The sequence below is a fragment of the Eulemur rufifrons genome, chromosome 7, assembly GCF_041146395.1.
Source record: "Eulemur rufifrons isolate Redbay chromosome 7, OSU_ERuf_1, whole genome shotgun sequence".
Classification (NCBI taxonomy): domain Eukaryota; kingdom Metazoa; phylum Chordata; class Mammalia; order Primates; family Lemuridae; genus Eulemur; species Eulemur rufifrons.
In genome coordinates, this window is record NC_090989.1 from 286,606,626 (window position 1) to 286,629,411 (window position 22,786).

General features: G+C 58.0%; 1 protein-coding gene across 2 annotated transcripts in view; it reads left to right on the forward strand.

Moving 5' to 3' along the window:
* Window positions 1-22,487, forward strand: part of CACNA1B (calcium voltage-gated channel subunit alpha1 B) — a 187,868-nt gene extending 165,381 nt beyond the window's left edge. Inside the window, exons 39-48 of one of the 2 annotated variants that reach the window (XM_069477199.1) lie at window positions 2,141-2,237; window positions 4,966-5,074; window positions 11,055-11,162; window positions 11,924-12,036; window positions 13,118-13,245; window positions 16,111-16,246; window positions 16,329-16,445; window positions 18,476-18,680; window positions 18,958-19,208; window positions 19,592-22,487. In XM_069477199.1, coding sequence (XP_069333300.1) covers window positions 2,141-2,237; window positions 4,966-5,074; window positions 11,055-11,162; window positions 11,924-12,036; window positions 13,118-13,245; window positions 16,111-16,246; window positions 16,329-16,445; window positions 18,476-18,680; window positions 18,958-19,208; window positions 19,592-20,122 — 1,795 coding nt within the window. In that variant the 3' untranslated portion in view covers window positions 20,123-22,487. The remainder of the gene's footprint in view (window positions 1-2,140; window positions 2,238-4,965; window positions 5,075-11,054; window positions 11,163-11,923; window positions 12,037-13,117; window positions 13,246-16,110; window positions 16,247-16,328; window positions 16,446-18,475; window positions 18,681-18,957; window positions 19,209-19,591) is intronic. The other variant, XM_069477200.1, reaches the window with a different exon arrangement.
* Window positions 22,488-22,786: the final 299 nt, after the last annotated feature.

A 22,786-nucleotide genomic window follows, 5' to 3' on the forward strand; every position in this document is an offset into this window, starting at 1 on the left:
ATGAGGGGCCTCAGCATAGGAGACAAAAGTGTCAGTGGGGACTGGGGTGCCGGCGCTGGGGGTGCCCTGGGGGGGTGTTTGGGGAGAGAGGGGCCGTCGGGAGGCTCGTGGACACAGGCCTCTGTGGACGCTGTGCAGGGAGAGCTGGGGGCCAGAGGGGCACGTGGGGGAGGGGCCTTGTGGCCTGGAGGCCCAGGGAGCCGAGGAGGGGCTGGCAGCGAGGGAGCGGGTGGGCGGGCCCAGGAGAGACAGATGGCGAAGGCCTCGCACCGTGTGCAGCAGGGGCTCGGCGTGGCTGGCAGGTGTAGACGCGCCGTCTGCCCGTATGGAACTCGCTGATGTTCTGTGCGGAGTGTCTCCTGCCTACATCGTCGGACTCTAGGAATGACGTCCTGCACCTCCCGGGGAGCTCCCACACCCGGTCCCCTGGCCGGGTGCCGCCTCTCCGGGGCTCCCTCCCCTCCACGCCTGTGCGAGGCCAAACCTTCCCGTCCTAGGCTGGGGGCGGGCGGGAGGGGCTCCATCGTGCCTGTGTTGCCATAACCTGTGACGTTTCCTTTCCAGTTGCCGGATTCATTATAAGGATTTGTACAGTTTGTTGCGTTGTATTGCGCCACCCGTTGGCTTAGGGAAGAACTGCCCTCGTAGGTTGGCCTACAAGGTTTGCAACTTCAGAGCCTCCATCTGACATACTTCCCTGCCCGAAATGCAAACACAGCACACACTCCCTGCCTGGTTTGGGAATGACAACACCTCACCTCTCTTTCCGCCCGCCCTGCCCCGCACTCCAGCCTCCTGGACGCTTTGGTTCCCTGTCTAATCCCCCTCGACCCCTCCAGCTGGCCGAGACAGGCAGCCTTGGGACAGTGCACAGAGAGCTTTCTCGCTGGGCCGTGAGGACCAGGACCAGCTGGCTGGGGGGCTGGGGGCCAGGTCCCACCTGCACCAAGGAAGCAGCTGGCACACCCCGTTTTCCTCTGAGTTCTTGAGGGTGGGCTGGTGGTCAGACGAGCCAGGGGCCGCGGGCCCCGAGGAGGGGGATATGGAGACAGGTTCACCTGCGGCAGCTTCCCCTCTGGGTCGGAAGAGCCCAGTAACCCAGCAGTTGTCCAGTCCCTGGGGAAGGGAGGGCGGCGGCGGGGTGTGGAGCCCAGGGAGCCTCCTGCTGTGCCTCTGGATTGGTCTGCTCGGCTCAGCGGAGGAGCCCCCTGGTCTGGAGCTGCGGGAGGAGCGAGGGCCCCGGGCAGATCCACCTGCCGGGAAAGGCTGTCCCCTCTCTCTCCTGGGCCACCTGGCTGCATGTCTGGGACCCCAAGGTGATAGGCAGGTACCCCGGGACGGCCCCTCCACTTCAGGAAGACTCAATTGTTGGAGCCCTTGGGTTCCCAGGCCCCGCACCAGTGGCTCCTGCTGCGTGTGGGCCCCGACCTGCCCCCTGGCCGTCAGAGCTGGTGCAAGAGCAGCACCAGGCCACGTCCTGCCAGCTCCCCTCCCCGCGGCCCCCCATTCCCCGCCCAGCCTTGACCCCAGCAGCAGCCCTGCCCTGGGCTGGCCTCGGGCGTCTCTGGGCTTGGAGCAGGACTTGCCCCACCGTCAAGTTTGGCTCTAGAGCCTCGGGGCTCCCTTCTAGTTTTCTGGTTGGCTTTAGATTTTTCTCCACTCTTTTAGCCTCTAGCCTCACTTGGAAGCAAATCTGACCATTAAGGAAAGCTGATGCTCTGCCGTGGCCTTGGCCACAGCCCGTCCGCCTCACACTCTGTCCGCCAGCGCCGCCGGCGTGGCGAAGCCGGTCTTTTCTGATTCGGCATTCTCTGTGGTTTCTAAAAGAGTAAAGTCAGAACTTAACAACCCAAAGCCGCCCCGATGCAGCCCTCCCTCACCCTCCATGCTCATTAGCTCAGACGTCACCCTGCCCGCGGCCCCGCGTGGGGCTGGCCGTGGAGGTGAGGCCGGGGGCGGGGGGCCAGGAGGGCCACGTCTGGCAGCGCAGCCCTCGTGTCTCCGTGCCTGTGGGCGTCGTGCCGACACCGATTAACTGGATCTGTTTTCTTGTCTGCTTCCTCCCGCCCGCCCCCGCTCCGCCCGCTGCGCACCTGCTCTGTGGACCCTGCGCCTTGGCCTCTCTGGGACGGGTTTCCAGCGGGCGCATCAGTTACAGTGACATGTTTGAGATGCTGAAACACATGTCCCCACCTCTGGGGCTGGGGAAGAAATGCCCTGCTCGAGTTGCCTACAAGGTAGACCCCGACCCTGCACCCCCCAGGAGGCTGTCCGTTGTCGCCCTCCGGCTCTCGCGCCTCCTCGCAGGGCTTGCCGGCTGCCGCGCCGCCTCCCTCCCCAGCCCCGCCCGCCTCTGCTTCCTCCCCAGGCAGTGGGGCCTGGCCGCCGGGTGCCGTCTGTGCACTGGCCCCTCGGAGGGTCCCCAGAGGCTCAGGAAGACAAGCCAGGCCCCCCGCCCCCCGTTTCACTCTGTTTCCTTCCTAGGAAAGGGCACAGACCCCTGACTCTGACAGAGACTGTTTCCATTCTGGGCTCAGGGCCCCACCCCAGATGCTCTGTCCCCTGAGCGTCGGCATGGGTAGAGTCATCCGGCCCTCTGGAGCTGGTCCTAGTGGGTGGCTGGAGCTCGCAGGGCCTCTGGTGCTTCTGCGTACCCCCTGTGCCCCCCATCCCAGCTCAGCAAATGCAGAGGTTCCCTGGGCCCAGGCTGGGGTCTGCAGGGGCTTCCGAGGCTCCACAGTGGGAAGGAGGCATGGTGGCACCGAGGAGCGAGGGTGTGAGGAACAGGCATCTTGCTGTCATTCCTGGGACTTCGGGGTTTGAGAGGGCCATTGCAGGATGGGGACAGCCTCAGGGGTCCACGAGCCACAGGGGGCTGAGTTGCAAGGAAGGGAGTAAACTGAAGGATGCCCCCAGGCCTCCCTCCCGGGTGGGCAGGCACACCACAGGGCCCCCCAGAGTGTGAGCACACCCCACCCCTCCAGCACCCGGCTGGCCCGGAGCCCTCCCTGGGACCCCAGGCTCTCTGGCAGCCCACGACCCGCGGCTCCCTCTGCCTGGGAGAGCCGCCGGCCACAGCGTCCAGCCCCCTGGCTCTGCACAGACGTGTCCTGTCCCGCCGCCCTCTCCGCCCCCCAGACCCAGGCCTCTGTCGCCCGACTCAGTGCAGCCTGTGGGGCCAAGCAGCTCCTCTGTGCCAGACCGGACCCCTCTGCTGTCCTCGGTTCCCGTCCTGCCCTGCGCCTTGTGCCTGCCTGGAGGCCCTGCATGCGAGGCCTCGGCTTTGTCCCGGGAAGGAGAGCTCCGTCCACCCAACACCCAGGGCTGGTGGCAAGCAAGGCCATGATGAGCAGCCCTCGGCACCCGCCCAGCTGTGCCGGCTGCCTCTGCCAACTTGGAGGTTCTGGGCGAAGAGAACCAAGCCTCAGGGTGGGGTATGGGTGGGCTGGGCAGGGTCCAGGACTCGGGCAGAGATGCCTGTTTGCTCTGGCCTTGCCCCTCTGCTCTCTCTGAGATGTGTGGCCCTTCAGGGATTGGAGTGTGCGGACGGAGCCCCTGGTGAGCAGCCCTCCGGTGCCTGGACGGAGCTCTCCTTTCTTGGAAATCACCCGCCCGCTCTCTCTTCACTCCTGCCCCCGACTTTCCTTCCTGGAGAGGGATTCCCCGGCCTCTCTCACGGCTGTTGGTGCTGGTCTGCAGGGGTGCCGTGCTCTGGGAGTTTGGTTTTCCTGGTGTGCGACACACGTGTGACGTGAGAGGTCCTGGGACCATGATTGGATGTGTCCAGTGGGGCTTTGCCAGCATTCGGGAGACAGAGTCGGGCTCGCGTCTGCAGCCCCATCCACAGCCACCTCCCAGCCATCGGGCTGAGGACCCGGACTCGGGGTCAGGATGCCTGGGGCAGGGCCGCGGGGCCCTCGCCAGCCGAGGGGCTGAAGGCTGCCCTGCCACAAGGTGCAGGCTTGGGAGACCCCAGGGAGGAGCTCCCGTGTCCAGCTCTCACCCCGCGACAGAAGACAGGGTGGACGGTGCCCCCAGGGCTCCACCTGCCCCCCCCCCATGCTCAGGGCGTCACACGCACCTGGGACCCGTCTCCCCTGGAGGCCTCACGAGTTCTCGGAGCCTGAGGCTCTGGGCAGCTGTGGGCTGTGCCTGGAGGCCTGTGGCACACACATGCCTGTCTCCAGCTGCTCCGTCCCTGAGGAGAGAAGGGGACCGTCCCCCTGAGCGTGACGGGAGCCTCGCTGCAGGGCATTGCCCCGTCTGGTCCGCACCAGCCCCCACACTGCTGCCGGCTGAGCCGGAGGCCCTGGGCAGTCCCGTCTGTTCTGGGTCCTTCCAGCAAGAAGGAGCTGATCTGTAAGGCTTCTGTTGATGCCATGATTTGAGACGGGCTCTGCCTTCAAGTGACATTGAGTGTCTCTTCCTGGCCCCCTCCCTGTCTGGGTGGTGAGAGGCAGAAACCTTGCTGGGCCTGCCTAAAGCCAGGTTGTCCTCCCTGAGGGTGTCCCGCTGGGAACTCGGCCTCAGAGAGGCCCTGGGCAGAGCCATGACGACAGAGGCCCTCCCCTCTATCTGTGGCCACCCCCAGGAGCCCCATCCTGGGCCCCTCCCTCCTCAGCGAGGCCACACACCCTTTTGGCAGCCACAGGCAGGGGTCCCCCCGACTGAGGACGTGCCTGTTCATTCAGAGGGATCAAGGCTCCTGGGCGAGTCCCGTGCTAGAATCTTTACCTGGATTTCTACTTGTCTGCAGCCGAGAAAATTCTCAGCTCAGATGGGGGTGGGGTCCTGGGGTGAGTGTGAATGCTGGCAAAACTCCCAACCACCCAACTTCGCTCGGGCCCAGGCACCTCCAGGGACCACCGTCGGGAGGCCCGGCCTCCAGGGACCCAAGCAGCGTGTGGTCCTTGGGTGGGGTTTACCCCACAGGCCTGGCCCTGACCTGCCTTCCCCTGTCCCCAGCGTCTAGTTCGCATGAACATGCCAATCTCCAACGAGGACATGACAGTGCACTTCACGTCTACGCTGATGGCCCTCATCCGGACTGCACTGGAGATCAAGCTGGCCCCAGGTGAGCAAGGCAGCAAGGAGGGCAGGCCCCCGGCCCCTGCTGTCCTCAAGAGCCAGCCCCGACAGGCGAGCAGGGAGCAGGTGGAAGGGCCAGCCCCGTCCAGAACAGTCACAGGCAGCCGCACAGCCTGTCAGGCACTGGCTGTCTCCCCTGGTGACGGTCTGCGTGGGAGCCATTTTCAGATGAGGAAACTGAGGCACAGTGAAACTCGATCAGTTGTCCAGGTTATTCAGAGCCAGTGGTGGCGCCAGGACACAGCCTGGCCCAGCTTCACATGGGCCAGCTCCTGTCCCAGGTGACGAGTCCGCACGTCTTCTGCTCCCTGCCGTCGAGAGTCCAGTCCCCCATGAGGTCCTCTCCTGATCTGACTGACTGGACCCAAGGGGGGCCTGCCCTGCCGTCAGCCTCCTCCCTGAGTCTGGGCCCTGGAGCTCAGCTGTCCCTGCTACGCGTGAGTCAGGGCCAGTCCCCTTCGCACACCGAATCTCGTCATCGGCCACCCAGGGACACACACTGGCAGTTCCATACTTTGTTTCTTGCCCCGTCCATTTTTCTCTTTCTACTGGATTCTTGTATCAGTATATAAACACACTGTTACTTCTCCCATCTTTAAAAAGTGTTCCTGTTTCCTTTCTATCGATTTCCCCATTTTTTCTTCTTTCCTTCCTAGTAACCAGCTCTTTGGGAGACCGGTCTCTGGTTTCTCCTTCTCTGTGTTCAGCTGGGCTCCTGAAGGCCGTCGGCAGCCTTTTCTCCGTTCTCACTCCCTCCTTTTTGAGACCATTTTACGTCTGTTCTTCTGGAGTTTCTGTTATCTCCCAAACGTAGTGTGCCTGCACGACACGGCATGTTCTCTTTGCCATCTACACTCCTTTATCATCTCACCTATTCCCATGGCTTTAAAAGGCATGAATTCCAATTTTGAACTTTCAGTCCAGACTTCTTCCCTGAACTCCAGACCCTTGCATCCCCCAAGCTGTCCACCGTCTACACGCGGAGGCCCAGTGAGTGTTCCAACGCCGACTTGGCCAAACCTGCGCTCCGGAGGGTGCCCACCGCCCTCCTGTCTCCCTCGGTGGAAGCTCCATTCTTCCAGTTGCTCCAGCCAGAATCTCTGGAGTCATCCTTTTCTCTTCTTTTTTTTTTCCCTCATCCCATTCTGATCCATGTCTGATGTGTTGTCATGTTTTTTTTTTTTTTTTTTTTTGAGACAGAGTCTTGCTTTGTTGCCCGGGCTAGAGTGAGTGCCCTGGCGTCAGCCTCGCTCACAGCAACCTCAGACTCCTGGACTCAAGGGATCCTCCTGTCTCAGCCTCCCAGGTAGCTGGGACTACAGTCACGTGCCACCATGCCCAGCTAATTTTTTCTATATATATTTTAGTTGGCCAGATAATTTCTTTCTATTTTTAGTAGAGACGGGGTCTCGTTGTTGCTCAGGCTGGTCTCGAACTCCTGACCTCGAGCGATCCACCCGCCTCGGCCTCCCAGAGTGCTAGGATTACAGGCGTGAGCCACCGTGCCCGGCCTTCATATTGTCTTGAATCTACCTTTAAATGTGTCCAGAATACGATCACTGCTTTCGCTTCCCCCACTGCCACCTCCTCGGCCAAGCCTCTGTTGGCTCTTGATGGCATCGCTACAGCCACCCTCTGACCCGTCTGCTTCTGCCCTGGCCCCCTTCCATCTGCCTTCGACACAGCAGCCAGAATGATCAGGTCAAAATGCAGACCAACAAAATGTACAAACCCCAGCTAGACTGATCAGGAAAAAAGCAGATGCAGATAAGCAATGTAAGGAACAAAAGAGGGAACCTCACTGCCTATCCTGTTGGCAGCAAAAAGGTAACAAGGGAATATTACAAGCAACTTTGTGTCAATTTTAACAGCTTAAATGGAATGGAAAAATTCCTTGAAAAACACAAAATACCAAGCTCACTGAAGAATAGATAACCTCAGTAATACTATATCTGCTAAATAAATTAAATTCAGAGCAGGAAAACCTTCCAACAAAGAAAATTCCAGGCCCAGATATTTTCATTGGTGAAATCTACCAACCATTTAAGGAAGAAATAATGCCAATTCTATATAGACTCTTCCAGAAAACAGAAAGAGAGGGAATATTTCCCAACTTATTTTATGAGGTCAGATTTACTCTGACACAAAAACCAAACAAAAACATGACAAGAAAAAAAAACCCAAAACTACAGACCAACATCCCTCATGAACATAGATACAAAAATCTTCAATACAGTCTTTTAGCAAACTAAATCCAGCAATATATAAAAAAGATAATACATGATAACACAAGTGAGGTTTATCCCAGGAATGCAAAGTTGGCTCAGTGTTTGAAAAGCAATGCATATAATTTACCACACCAAAAAGGAAAACTATATGATTATCTCAAGAGACACAGAAAAAGCATTTGACAAAATTCAACAACTGTTCTTGATTAAAAAAAAAAATACTGCATAAGCTAGGAATTAAGGGAAGCTTCTTCAATCGTATCATATCCTAGACACGGTAAAAGGTATCGGTGGAAAACTAATGTTGTACTTAACAAAGAAAGAATGACCCCGTTCCTCCTAAGGTCACGACAAGGCAAGGGTGTCTGCCTGTTCAACATCATACTTGAGGCCCTGGCCAGTGTGATAAGGCAAGAAGAAGAAATAAGAGGTGTGCCAACTGTAAAGGAAGAAATGAAACTACCTCTGTTCACAATTGGCTTGACTTTGCAAAAATCTCAAGGAGTCTATTTTAAAAGTTGCTAAAACTAATAAGTGAGTATAGCAAGATAACAGGATACAGGGTCAATATATTTTTAAACATTACGTTTCTACATACTATCAATTAATTGAAATTGAAGAATTCTATTATTAATAAAATAGCACCAAAAATATGAAATACTTCTGTATTGCTGGATAACTCTCAAAATATATGTGCAAGATTTGAATATTGTGAATTTTAAAACATAAAAGGAATCAAAGAAGACTTAGAGAAATTAAGCACTGTATTGTATTCGTGGATTGAAAGACTCAGTGTTATTAAGATACCAATTATCCCTGTATTGATCATTAGAATCAATGTTTTCCCAATCAAAATCACAACAGGCTTTTTTTTTTTTTTTTTTTTTTGGGTAAAAACTTACAAACCAATTCTAAAATTGTGTAGAAAAGCAAAAGAACTTTAATAACTGGGTTTTTTTATTTGTTTTTGAGACAGAGTCTCGCTCTGTCACCCTGGGTAGAGTGCAGTGGCATCATCGTGGCTGACTGCAACCTTAAACTCCTGGGCTCAAGCATCCTCCTGCCTCAGCCTCCTGAGTAGCTGGAACTACAGCCATGTACCACGATGCCTGGCTAACTTTTCTAATTTTAGTGGAGATGGGGTCTCGCTCTTGCTCAGGTTGGTCTTAAACTCCTGAGCTCAAGTGATCCTCCCAGAGTGCTAGGATTACAGGCATGAGCCACCGCGCCCAGCCAACAGTTTTGAAAAAGAACAGAGTTGGAAAACTCACCTTCCCTGATTAAAAGTCTTTCTATAAGACATCGTTGATTAAGGTGTTAATGAAAGGCTACAGACAGATTAACGGAATAGGATAGAGACTCCAGATATAGACCCACAGTGATATAGTCAATTGATTTTCAACAAAGTTGCAAGGCAATTAATGGAGAAAAGGTAATCTTTTCAACAGATAGTGCTAGAAAAATTTAGAAAGTCATATCCAAAAAGAAAAAAATTCTTGACTCATACCATCTTAATCTGCACAGGCAGCCATAACAAAATACCACAGCCAGGGTGGTTTAAACAACTGAAATTTATTTCTCCCAGTTCTGGAGGATGCAAGTCCAAGATCAAGGTGCTAGTGAGATAGGTTTGATTCTGTGGCCGCTTCTCGGCTTGTAGGTAGCCGTCTTCTTGCTGTGTCCTGGCATGGCCTTTCCTCTGAGTGTGCAGGGAGAGAGGAGAGAGCGAGCGAGTTTTCTGGTGTCTCCTGTGAGGACGAGTGTGCATCCGGACCCCACTTACGATGTCGTTTAACTTTAACCGCCTCCCACAGGCCCTGTCTGCAGACACAGCCACACGGCGGTCAGGGCTTCCACGTAGGAAGTGGGGCACAGTTCCAGCCGTGGCACACACCCTTCACCCTCTGCAGAAATAACTTGGAATGGATCATAGACATAAATGTAAAATCTAAAATTATAAAATCTCTGTAAGCAAACGGAAGAATAACGTTGGCAACTTTGGGTTAGGCAAAGATTTCTTAAGATACAAAAAGCATGAACCATAAAATAAAATAATGGATAAATTGAACTATATCAAAATTAAAACTTTTGCTCTTCAAAAGACATTTAAGAAAATGAAAATATAAACATAAGACTTGGAGAAAATATTTGCTAAACATGTATCTGATACGGAATTGGTATCCACAATGCATAAAGAATTGTCGCAGCCCTGCAGTGAGAAAATAAGCAGCCCAGTCATCACCAAGGAAGACATACGGAAGACACAGGAACACATGTGAAGATGCTCAATGTGTTAATTATTAGAGAAATCCAAAATAAAACCATGGTGAAATAACACTACATACCATTTTAATTGCTAAAACACTTTTAGAATGCGATATTAAGTGATGGTGAGAAGGCAGAGCAGCTGGAATTCTTATGTTCCTGGTGGCGCACAGGACGGTACAGCACCTTTGTAAAACAGTTTACAGTTACTTACACGGCCCTGCTGTTTCTCTTAGGAGGTGAAAACATACGTCCACACAGAAACCTGCATGCAAATGTTTGTGACTTTATTCATAATTGGCCCAGACTGTCACCTAGCCACCAACTAGTGATGGATAAACAAAGATTGATATGTCCACACAATGCAATAGCAAAACAGAAGCAAACTACTGATACATGCGACGACATAGGTGACTCTCAGATGCACCATGCTGAGTGCAAGGGTCGATTCAGAAGCCGGCACGCCGCGTGGTGCTGGTTGTGCGACATTCTGAAGGGCGGCACGGGCTGGGAGCAAGGCCAGGGGCGGACTCAAGGGGGTACAGAGGAATTTGAGGTGGTGAAGTCGCCCCATATTTTGATTGTGGTGGTGGACACACAATTGTAGGCATTGACCAAGATTCATAGACTACTATAAGAAGAGTGAATTTTGCTGCATGTGAATTATACCTTAATAAATCTGATGTTTAAAACCATTAAATCAGATCGTTTTATTCCTCTGCTCAAAACCCTCCACTGGCTTCTGGTCTGAGTCTCCTGCCTGCCTCCCCCTCCTCTTCCCCGCCGCACCGCCTCCACGCCCTCCTTGTGACGCTGCGGGGCCTGCGCACCCCTGGGTCCCCTCCTGCCGTCAGGGCTCCCGTGCCCCTGCTCACGAGACCTCCTGAGGCTCCTTGGTGTCCCCTGTCCCCTTCCCCATGCTGCCTTCCGCTCCTTGGCACTTTTCATTCTCTAACATACTGGATGTTTAAAAACTTGTTGCTACTTTATTGGAAGAATAAAGCAATATATAAACTCCAGAAGGGTAGTTTTGGGGTTTTTTGTTTTTTTTTTTTTTTTTTGGTCCCATTGCTTAGAACAGTCCGTGACATTTAGTGGATGCTCAGTAATCGCTGTTGAATGAATGGATAAGTGATTGGCGCGCTGCCATACCCCGTCTGAATTCCCACTGCACCCCCACGCACGTGCAGGCACACACATGCACACGCAAGCTAGATGGACACGCACATGCATGCACACATGTATGCACACACATGCAGACACGTGCACACAGCAGCGGGATGCTCAGCTTGCTTGCCGCCTCCTCCAGGCAGGCTCCATGTTGTGTTTCTTCCCGCTGTGCCTCCCTCCCAGCTCCGTCTGCACCCCATCTTCTCCCCACGTCAGGCCTCCCCGCCTGCCCCCCGCTCTGCCCCTGGCGTTGCAGGACTGCTGCTAACATCTGTCTCTTCCCTCCCCTGCGTCCTGGCCCAGCGGGGACCAAGCAGCATCAGTGTGACGCAGAGCTGAGGAAGGAGATCTCCTCGGTGTGGGCCAACCTGCCCCAGAAGACGCTGGATTTACTGGTACCGCCCCATAAGCGTAAGTTATGGGCGAGAGATCTCCCCACCCCGGCCTTTCCTGTCCCACCCAGAGGCAGGGAGGCTGCAGGAGGGGCCGGGGGTGTAGAGGTGAGGGCAGTGGAGGAAGAGCGAGTCGCCTGGGAGAGGGGGCTGCCCCCAGCCGTCTGCACTTAGCTCCCACCTGCAGGGAGGAGGGGCCACCGGAGCTGGTCTCAGGGTCACTCTGCGGAGCAGAGCGGCTCACAGCCCTAGTGTGCGGAATCTAATCCAGAAAACCAGAGAACAGGCAGGAAGGAATCCCACAGTTAGAGATGCGAGAGAGGAGGTCCTGAAGGAATGAACGCCTGGCCAGGCGGTGGTGCCTGCGGTCCCAGCGATTCGTGAGGCTGAGGCGGGAGGGTGGCTTGAGCCCAGGAATTCGAGTCCAGCCTGGGCAACATGGCAAGACCCCGTCTGTGAAACCCTCCAGTACCTAACTCCGATCTTACTGTCTTGGGGGGAGACGGGGAGGGAGGGCCCCAAGCGAGGGGGCATCAGCCCGGCCACGGGGGCCTCCTGGGGAGTCAGAGCAGCCAGGAGGGGCCGGCGGTGGCCACGCTCCTTGTGGCCGAGTCCTGTGTTCTGCCTGAGAGCCCCTCCCCCCAGAGCGTTTCCAGAAGTCCTCCTGGTTGGGGGGCTGTTTCCTCCTCTCCCTCCCCCCCATGTTTCTGCGTCTTCTCTGACTCCTTTCTTCTCCAAACCCCAACCTCTGTATGCTCTCCCTGTCTGCTCTGTCTCCAGCCGACGAGATGACAGTGGGCAAAGTCTACGCAGCTCTGATGATATTCGACTTCTACAAGCAGAACAAAACCACCAGAGACCAGATCCACCAAGCTCCCGGGGGCCTGTCCCAGGTACTGGGTCCTAGGATTTCCAAAAAGTAACTCTGATGCCCCTGAGACTCTGGCATCCTTGGGTGGTTTGACGATGGTGGGAGACCCACACCCTTTTTGGAAACAGTGTAGCGGGAGAAGGAAGGTGAGAGATTCTTGTAGCTGCCTGTCTGTCTCTCAGAGTCAGAAACCCACACGGCTTCCTGCCTTGCCTGGTGGTGCTGGGGAGCCCCTGACTCAGAGAGCGTGTGGGGCAGAAAGCGAGGGGCTGGCCTGGACAGTGTCACCGTTTCTAAGTGGTAGAAGAGAGGAAGACGGGAAGAGCATTTGGGGAGGATTGTTTTGGGAGGTGGAAGGAGGACCTGTTTCTGATAGGTCCAGGGTCACCATTTGTTCTGTTCATAACTCTGGCTGGAATGGTTTGGGGACCCACCTTCCTGACATCGTCCCTCAGAGATAAGGACCTTCCCACACAGCTGTGTCTTCGGTGAGCACACGGAGGCTCTCTGTCTAGAAAGTTGTCTGGGTAGATGTTCGGAGCTTCCGGGACCTTCATCCAGCCCTGGGGTCGAAACTATCTGGTGTTTGTGCCACCCCCTCTGTGCCCGAGTCTGGGGCACTCGGCACGGGTCCATCTCGGAGTCTGTCCCAACCTGAAATCTCAGAATCGTGCCCTGCCGGGTCTCCCGGAAGCCCCCGCCAAGCAGTTCATGTTGATGATGAGCTGAAACCTTCCTGCCTTCTGGAATCCGGTCTAGTTCCCTGACTGTGTCTCTGGGGAAACTGAGCCTCTGAGAGGGGACCTGGCTTTGCTCAAGTCACTGCCGGCAGGGGTGTGAGGAGAGGCCGCGAGGGTCTGCCTCACTGCCTCAGTTGAATGCTCAGACTTAGGGACAGGGTGGGGACAGAGAAAGCCCCTCATGGAGCCCCTCACGGAGCCCCTCACGGAGGTAAGCAGTTCTGGTGCTGGGCTTGGACGTGACTGACTTCTGCCCTGGGTCCTGTGATCAGAGCGAGTCCCTGAGGCCAGCTTGTGGGTCCGGCAGGGGCCTGGCTCCCTCGGCCCTCAGAGCTCTTCCTCCTCCCTGTGGCCCTCCTGCAGATGGGCCCTGTGTCCCTGTTCCACCCTCTGAAGGCCACCCTGGAGCAGACGCAGCCAGCTGTGCTCCGAGGAGCCCGGGTTTTCCTTCGGCAGAAGAGTTCCACCTCCCTCAGCAACGGCGGAGCTGTGTGAGTCCCCCGAGGCAGGCGCGGCGGGATGGGAAGGAGCAGGAACCCCTTGTCCTCAACCTCCCATCCCTCATCCTGCCTGCGTCTGAGTTCATCAGCTTGGGACACCTGAGCGCGCGTCTGGGACCCGGGCGGCCCTCCGAGGACAGGAGCCTCGGGGCACATCCCGGTTCCCGGGCACTGGGGGGCCGCCCCACGCCCCCCTCCACCCAGGGACACGCCCCAACGTCTTGTCGTCTGTGCTGCCGGGAGGTTCGGGAAGGTTTGCTGCCTCGAGTGGGTTTTCATTCACTGGGTTTCTGGGGTGGACGTTACAGTTAATTCCTGTTACGTTAGGCGCCGTGTCCGCCTCACTTTTCCAGCAGCGCCGAGATCAGCTGATTGAGGTTTGCTTACACCAGCGGTCGCGTCCCACCGGGTGTGCTTACTTCTCTGTCACACGAGAGGGCCCTGCCTCTGCCTGGTTGGGGCGCCTCCTGGGTGAGGGCTCCGCCTCGAGCTCTCACCCCTTCTGTTCTTTCTTCCTCCTTCTTTCCTCTTCCTTTCCTTTTCTTTTCTTTTCCTTCCCTCTTCTCTCCTTCCTTCCTTCCTTGCTTTTCTTTCTTTCTTTTCTTTCCTCCCTCCCCTTCCCTTCCCTCCTTCCCTCCCCTCCCCTTCCCTTCCCTCCCCTCCCCTTCCCTCCTTCCCTCCCCTTCCTTCCCTTCCCTTCCTTCCCTTCCCTTCCCTTCCCTCCTTCCCTCTCCTTCCTTCCTTCTTTCTTTTCTTTCTTCTTTTCTTTCTTTCCAGACAGGGTCTCACCCTGTCACCCAGGCGGGAGTGCAGTGGCGTCATCACAGCTCACTGCAGCCTCCACCTTCTGGGCTCCAGCATCCTCCCGCCTCAGCCTCCCGAGTACCTGGGACTGCAGGCGCAGCCACCACGCCCAGCTAACTTTTCTATTTCTTTGTAGAGACGGGGTCTCACTGGGTTGCTCAGGCTGGGAGGGGTCTAACTTTCTAACTCTTTTAAGACATTTTTGCTCTCAGTTCTCCATTTTGGTGTTTATTCCCGAAGCTATTACATTTTGTAGAAAAATTGGTAAGGTCCTTCCGTGTCATTTAACTCTTGCCACAGTATTTCTTGGTAACAAACCATCCAAAACCAAGTGACTTAAAACAACGATCACTTTTTCTCGGTGTGGTTGGCTGAGGAGTGGCAGTGGGGGCGGGGCTGGGCTTGGCTCGGTGAGGCTTGGGGTCTCTCAGCACTGCTGGCCCAGCAGGCTTCCTGCGGCGTGGGGCACACCAGCCTCTCGTCATCTGTCAGCTCACCGGGCCCATCCGCAGGGTGCTGGCCCCAGGAACAGCCGCGTGGGGGGCCAAGGTGCAGACCCTCTTCTGGCCTCTGCTTGGGGCCGTTGGCCAACATCCCGTTGGGAAAGCGGGTTGCACAGCCAGGCCCGTGCTCAAGGGTGGGACGCGGACATTGCAGAGCGTGAACGTAACCAGAAAATCCTGCTTCCGAATCCAGGGAACCGACCCTGCGGACTGGCCTCCCGGAGTGCCCCCCCTTCTCACTGCTCCTTCTGTGCCGACAAGCTCACTTTGCGTTTAAACAGTTGATTCTGAGCGTGTGTGTTTCCTGGAGGGGATGGTGAGGTGTCTTTTTGGGTTGATCTAAGCTAGGCTTTCAGCAGGAAAATGACGTTCAGTTATCACCCTGATTACACTTTGTATCTAAATCAGTTACAACTCTTACTGCGAGTCAGAGAACACCCAGTCTAACGGGGTCAGGCGATAGGGTAAGTTAAGCCGTTTGATGGAGGGTTTGAGCGCACACCCGGCCTCGGACATGCTGTGATTTCAGGGCTGACAGTGCCATTAGGCCGGCGTTGGCCTCTTCCCAGGGTTGGCCTTTCTCTGAGGCTGCTTTCTGCACGGTGCCAGCAGGTGCTCAGAGCTCTCTTGGAAGACGGAGGGTATTTCTTTCCGAGACCCTGGCGATGGTCAGGCTGATCTCTGCCGTCCCTGCAGCCCCCTTGTAGTCGGTGTGTGGCCGGCTCAGGCTGTGAGGCTCCACTCTGCGCTCGGCGCGGGATCGGTGCCACCGACCCTGCATGGCCAGGAGTGTAGTCAGTGCCTCCTGCAACACGAGGGGGAGAAGGTCTCCGGCAAATTCCATGCTAGTCGGGGGACAAGTGACACGAAGCACAAACGCTGACTGGGTAGGGGACAGTGGGCATGTGAGGAGGGAGCACGTGTGGCCTGGGCTGACCCCAGAAGGGGACACCTTGAGCAGATACCTGAAGGGCAGAAAGACCCTTTGTGGCTGGAGGGTCGGGGGGAAATGAGGAGGAGCCGCCCACAAAGGGCCCCCGGGGAGGAAGCCCGGGAGTCCCACAGCCTCGCAGCTCCCTGACGGCTCCCTTCGCTGCGTGTCAGGGTGGGAGGGTTTCTCTAGCTCTGCACACGCAGCCCCCTCCTCTCGGGCCAGCTCCTGTCCCGGGCTGAGGAACTTACCGAGTGTCCCTGCACTAGGGAGCCATGGGCCCTGGCCTCCCACAGACGTGAGCCCTGGGGGCCTCGGCCTGCAGCTGCCGGGGCAGCTGGGCATCCTCACCGCCGCGGAGTCCTGTCCAGCTGTCCCTGTCCTGGGCTCATGTCCTTTGATGTGCCCTTGCCTGGGTCCAGCGCCCATGACCGTGTTGGCGCTCGTGTGTGCCAGGGACAGCTTGATCCAGCCCAGAATATGGGCATGTGGCCCCTGGGCTGTGCTGGGAGGGAGGCCAGTGAGGCCCCAGCGGGCTGGGGGGCCTGGTTGCCGGGTGGGCATTCCGCAGCCCATGGCCTCTGACCCTGCAGGACACCCCTCCCTCCTCTTCCCCAGACACACTCACGAGAGTGGCCTCAAGGAGTCCGTGTCTTGGGGCACTCAGAGGACCCAGGACACGCTTTGTGAGACCAGGGCGCCCCTGGAGCGCGGCCACTCGGCGGAGATCCCTGCGGCACAGCCGGGAGCCCTGGTGAGCATCCCGGGGACGGCGGGTGTGGGACAAGGTGGCAGTGCCTGGCGAGGTGTGACTGGGATGTTGCTGTTTCCTCCAGGCAGTGGACGTCCAGATGCAGAGCATGGCCCTGAGGGGCCCCGATGGGGACCCCCAACCTGGGCTGGAGAGCCAGGGCCGCGCCGCCTCCATGCCCCGCTTGGCGGCGGAGACTCAGGTGAGCAGTGTGGGAGGACTCCAGGCCATGGGGTAGCGGTGGGGGCACGGCCGAAGGCATGCCGAGGGCGAGGGGACCTGGCGTGGGAAGGGCTGTGTTCCAGCTGCCGGGCTCTTTGCAAGGGAGGGGTGGGCTCCCTTGGGCAGCCTGGGCACCTTCAGCCGCACCGGGCGGCCCAGGATGCAGCACTGGTCTCTCCAGGCGCAGCCAGGCTGGAGGACGCCTCCACTGCACACCGTCCTCAGGCTCCCGTGCGAGGACATGCAGGCCTGGGTGCCCCATCGCTGGACCTTCCGACTCTGGTCCCCCCAGCAGCTCTGGTTCCCCCCCAGCTCTGGTCCCCCCATCTCTGGTCCCCCCATCTCTGGTTCCCCCATCTCTGGTCCCCCCCATCTCTGGTTCCCCCCATCTCTGGTCCTCTCCATCTCTGGTCCCCCCCCATCTCTGGTCCCCCCCATCTCTGGTCCCCCTCATCTCTGGTCCCCCCCCATCTCTGGTTCCCCCATCTCTGGTCCCCTCATCTCTGGTCCCCCCCCATCTCTGGTCCCCCCCATCTCTGGTCCCCCCATCTCTGGTCCCCTCATCTCTGGTCCCCCCCATCTCTGGTCCCCCCATCTCTGGTTCCCCCATCTCTGGTCCCCCCCATCTCTGGTTCCCCCATCTCTGGTCCCCTCATCTCTGGTCCCCCCCCATCTCTGGTCCCCCCCATCTCTGGTCCCCCCCATCTCTGGTCCCCTCCATCTCTGGTCCCCCCCATCTCTGGTCCCCCCCATCTCTGGTCCCCCATCTCTGGTCCCGCCATCTCTGGTCCCCGCCATCTCTGGTCCCCCCCATGTCTGGTCCCCCCATGTCTGGTCCCCCCCATGTCTGGTCCCCCCATCTCTGGTCCCCCCATCTCTGGTCCCCCCCATCTCTGGTCCCCCCATCTCTGGTTCCCCCAGCAGCTCTGGTCCCCCCATCTCTGGTCCCTGCCATCTCTGGTCCCCCCGTCTCTGGTTCCCCCAGCAGCTCTGGTTCCCCCCCAGCAGCTCTGGTTCCCCCCCAGCTCTGGTCCCCCCAGCTCTGTGTACCCTGTTTCTGTCTTCCTTTTTCACTACCATCCTGGTCCTGAAAATCACGCCCCAGGTTTCAGTCCTCACCTGTCCCACCTGGGTCTCTGAGGAGGCCTCTCCCTGGCAGTCCCTAGACCACATTGGCCTCTTCGTGTGGCATCCTCGACTGAGGAGGAGGAGGCTTTGGCACAGGGTGTGGCTCTGTGTTCCTGGGACGAGCCCTTTCCCCGGGACACGGAAGGTCTGCCCGTCCAGGGCTGTCCCGCGAACGCTGGGCTCTCGCCTGCGAGGCGGCTGAGGGGCTGCAGGCTCTGCTGCAGCCAGGGCCTCCAGGGCAGCTCCTGCGTGGCCAGGAGTGCGCTGAGCCCTCTGGGCGTTTCTGCTCCCTGTTCTGTCCCCGGCTCTGGACATGTCATTGGAACTTTACCTGGTAATGTCCCCGTTTTCACTACAGTGGCCAACAACGCCTTTTCCTCTCCTCATTGTCCTTCCTTCCTCTCTCAGCCTTCTCCGCTTCCCGCCAGCCCTCCCTCCTGTGGCTCTGCCACTGCCCTGCGTGCCGTCCCCGGTGTCGCCAGCTGCGGTGCAGGCCCAGCCACCCGCCCTGCCGCCGTGTGGGAGCATCTTCCTTCCCACACGGACGCGGGGCCTGCGGGTGAGCTCGCTGCGGGCTCAGCTGCCCAGGTCCTGACTCGCCTTGGGAGCGGCCTCACCGGCTGGCCCACCCCAGACAGCCAAGCAGAGTGACCCCCGCCATGGGCAAGGATGCTTCCGAGGCAGCCGACAGCTGCCTGCCTGGAGGACCCCTAGGCACCGCCTGTCCCTGCAGCGTCGGGCAGCGGACCCCTGGCCTGCCTGGGTCCTCCCTGTGGAGCCTGGGCTGCTCCTTCGCCCCCCATACCTGCTGTGCTGGCTCACCTGGCCCCTCCCCCAGGCCCACGTCAGCCCGTACCCCTGCCCCGTGTGCTCTGCCTGCAGCCCGTGCCGGACGCCAGCCCCATGAAGCGTTCCGTCTCCACGCTGGCCCAGCGCCCCCACGGGGCCCGTCTCTGCAGCACCGCCCTGGACCGCCCGCCCCCCAGCCAGGCCCCGCACCACCACCACCACCGCTGCCATCGGCGCAGGGACAAGAAGCAGAGGCCCTTGGAGAAAGGGCCCAGCCTGTCTGCCGACGCAGATGGCGGTGCGTGCAGCGGGGAGGCTGTGGCCCGGACCTGGGATCCAAGCAGCCCGGGGGGGGGGGGGGGACCCTCTTCCCTGTGTCCTCCCTCGTGTCCCTGTCACCCTCCCAAAGCAGGAGGGGCGTGAGCTGCAGGTCCGGGAGCAGGCAGGGCCACGCGCCCACCCAGCCCTCCCTTCACGCTGCCGAGGTCTGCCCTGCTGGCTGTGCGGGGACAGGTCTGGGGCTGGGGTCTCTCTCCCCGCCCTGGGGAGCCTGACTTCTCCTCTCCCCTGGCCAGCGCCCAGCAGTGCTGCAGGGCCGGGGCTGCCCCCGGGAGAGGGGCCTGCAGGCTGCCGGCGGGAGCGGGAGCGCAGGCAGGAGCGGGGCCGGTCCCAGGAGCGGAGGCAGCCGTCGTCCTCCTCCTCGGAGAAGCAGCGCTTCTACTCCTGCGACCGCTTTGGGGGCCGCGAGCCACCAAAGCCCAAGCCCTCCCTCAGCAGCCATCCCACGTCACCGACAGCTGGCCCGGAACCGGGGTCCCACCCACAGGTGAGTTGGGGCTGGTGGGGAGGCGGGGCCTGGCGGCTGCTCCCCCGCCTCAACCCCCTCAGGACCCCAAGGGCCAGGAGCAGCCGCTGTGCCCTTGTCCGCGCCCAGCCCTGCCGTGTGCCTGCCCGGCTCCTCCTTTGCCGTCTGTCACTGTGGGGCCGGCTGCAAACCCTCAGTGCTTTTGAGCTCTCCTCCCTGCGGGCCTGGCCTGGCCCTTCCCACCCTTTCCCCGTGCCCCACTGCCGGGACTGTTGCCTCCCCTGCCCACACGTGGCCGGTCCCTTGTGCTTCCCTGGCAGCTCCTCTGTGTCTCCGCCCACCACTGCGGTCTGTGTGTGATTTGGTTTCTGTTTTTGAATTTGCTCTGTTCCCTTTTCGTGTAGGGCAGTGGTTCGGCTAACGGGAGCCCCTTGCTGTCAACATCTGGTGCTAGCACCCCAGGCCGCGGTGGGCGGAGGCAGCTGCCCCAGACGCCCCCGACTCCCCGCCCCAGCATCACCTACAAGACGGCCAACTCTTCCCCCGTCCACTTTGCCGGGGCTCAGACCGGCCTCCCGGCCTTCTCCCCTGGCCGGCTCAGCCGCGGCCTTTCTGAACACAACGCCCTGCTGCAGAGGGACCCCCTCAGCCAGCCCCTGGCCCCTGGCTCCCGCATCGGCTCCGACCCTTACCTGGGGCAGCGTCTGGACAGTGAGGCCTCTGCCCACACCCTGCCTGAGGACACGCTCACCTTCGAGGAGGCCGTGGCCACCAACTCGGGCCGCTCTTCCAGGACTTCCTACGTGTCCTCGCTGACCTCCCAGTCACACCCGCTCCGCCGCGTGCCCAACGGCTACCACTGCACTCTGGGGCTCGGCTCGGGCAGCAGGGCGCGGCACAGCTACCACCACCCCGACCAAGACCACTGGTGCTAGCTGCACCGGGCCGCCCTGCGCCTGCGCGCAGCAGGTGTGTCCTGTGGGTGAGTTTTATCACCCACGCCGGGCTCCCAGGGATGCTCAGGAGTGGCGACAGGGGACAGCCCCAGGGAGGAGGAGTCTCGCCCTCCGTGGGGCTTCTCCGCTCCATCCCTCCTCTTTTGCACTGGATGGATCAATAAAGCCCTTTCTGGGGCATGTGGCTCTGTCCCTCGTGTGCTGCCCTCCTGGTCTCACCCCGCACACCAGATCCTGCACAGGAGGCTGCTGAGCGTGGCTGAGACCACCCGGCAAGTCCAGACCCTGCGTCCGGGACTGCAGCATCCAGGGCAGGGGCTGTGGCCCTGTTGTAGGAGGTCTGAATCTGGGGGGGCACCTTCTGTCCAGACGTGGGTCTAGGGGGCAGGGTCTGCCCCACATCGCGGCACGGCCTCCGGAGGAGTCGGTGTGAGCAGGGCAAGGCCTCAGAGCCCAGCTGCGGCCCTGCCCAGCCCCGTCGGCACCAGTGGGCACGCACGTCCCTGCTGCGGTTTGTACCTGAACAGCAAGTGTTCGCTAGAACACAGATGCTCTCTGTCCTTCCCCCAGACACTGTCAACCCCAACAGGGACCAAATCTGGAAAGTGTGCCTGCTGTTGGTCTTGGTTTTTAGTCACAACACCATTCTTTTTTTTTTTTTTTTTTTTGTCACTTCTATATCCTTATTTGGAAAAAATAGAAAACCAGAAAAATGGGAAGGAAACATTAACATAACTCTCAAAAATCAAACCTGTAGAAAGATGTCAACTTCTCGTTGTGTGTTTTTGTGACCTGTGTGAGGAGATGCTCCTGCGTAGACTTTGTCCAGTCCAGGTGGCCCCGCAGACGCCCTGGGCCCCTGCTGCCCTTGACCAAGTGCCTGACCCCAAGGCCCTCGCGCACCCGGCTCCGGGGCGTCGTGGTGTGAGGGAGGCCTGGGAACCGCCATGGGTGGGTTTTGTGAAAATGATTCAAAACAGCAACTGGGCAGAAAGCCGGTGTCAGCGGAGAACTTGGCACGACACGCGGCAGGACACTGTGGTTGGAAACGCGGCAACCACTGGCTGCCTCCTCCCCGAAGGGAAGGGCTCCCGGGGAGGCCCAGAGCGGCAGCCCGTGTGCTTGTGCGAGGCATTTTCAGTTGTTCTGTATCTGATTCTCAGGGGTGGGTGCCTCCCAAGTAGAGCGTGATCTCTGTCGTGTGTGAAGTAAGTCTCTTTCCACATTGGCCTGAAGGGAGGGACAGGCCAGCAGGGAAGAGGGAGACGCTGGGCCGGGGTGGGATGGGGGGCACCAGGGCGGGAGGGAGGGAGCCCCGGTTGCAACTCAGAGCAGGCGACTGATGGCGGAGAAGCTCGGCTTCCGCAGCTGAGGTTGGCCCCGCTGGTCCTGGAGCAGGCGGCAAAATGAAATCTAACCTCATGGCCACTCTCCAAAGGGGGAAACCATGCTCAGGACGTTGCTCAGTGTGCGCCAAACGCTGGGAGGCCCCTGTGTTGCGAAGAAAGAGCGTTCAGACAAGCTGATACTGGTGTGTCCTCCACGTTTTGACATTTGCTGATCTCTTGGTTGGATTCTTGGCTTTTACTCCATGAATCCTCTCAAAGAAACTGCGTGTGATGTGTGTGTGCGTGTGTCTGTGCTCACGGGCCACGCGGTGTGTGCGGTGGTGTGTTCAGTGAGTGGATGTCGTTAACCCATAGGGCTATGCAACAAAAGACACACATTCAATAGAAATAAGACACACAAGACCACCACTTGGTCTCGGGTTTCAGCATGATTGTGACCAAACCTTTTTATAGAATTTCCTTACGTGAAGGCACAACACTCTGAAACTTTAAAAATAATAGAGCATTTTATTCCAATAGAATAAAATTAAACAGGAATCTTGGACTGTGCATGTGATCGCTGTGCTCATGTTGCAAAGCAGAAGGACGTGTATTTTGATACTGATGTGTTGTCTCTCGTTCCCCTCACACCTCTGGCCCATATTATCTTGGGCGTCCAGTGTGTCCATTCTGTGCAGAACCACCGTTGTTTCTCTGGGCCATATTTGGTCCAGAATCCTCTTTTCTAGACCCACACAGCCTAGCTGGCTTGTCTGGAATCTTCTAGGCATCGGAAGTGATGAAAACTACATGGAAGAGAGAAAGGAGATACTGTCTTGTTTTCCTGACTTTGGGTTTTGTGTCTGTACCGTCTCTTATCAAGGTGTCCTGTTTCCCCTGAAATCTCATAGTGAGTTGCCAAATTGGAAATGCATCTGGAACCAGTCAAGCAGTGGCTATAGTTTGAACAAGTTACATGTGCATGTAAAATATATACATATATACATATATACAAGTATGTGCATGAAAATGTATATCTTCGTACTTTTGATACAATGTATTCATTTGTTAATTTTTAATTATATTTGATATAAATCAAAGGTTTGTTGGAAAACTTTATATTTAAGAACAGTGTTAAAAAACAGTCCCAACCATGCAACACAACTGGGACCTACTTAAAAAAAAATTGTGTGATTGACTAGTTTGCTGCCTGAGTACTATTTATCAGCCAAACTTTGGATTCTGCTATTGTTTCTACAATGACATTTTGTATGAACCAAAGTCCTTGGATTAAAATAAAAACTTAGCAAAAAAT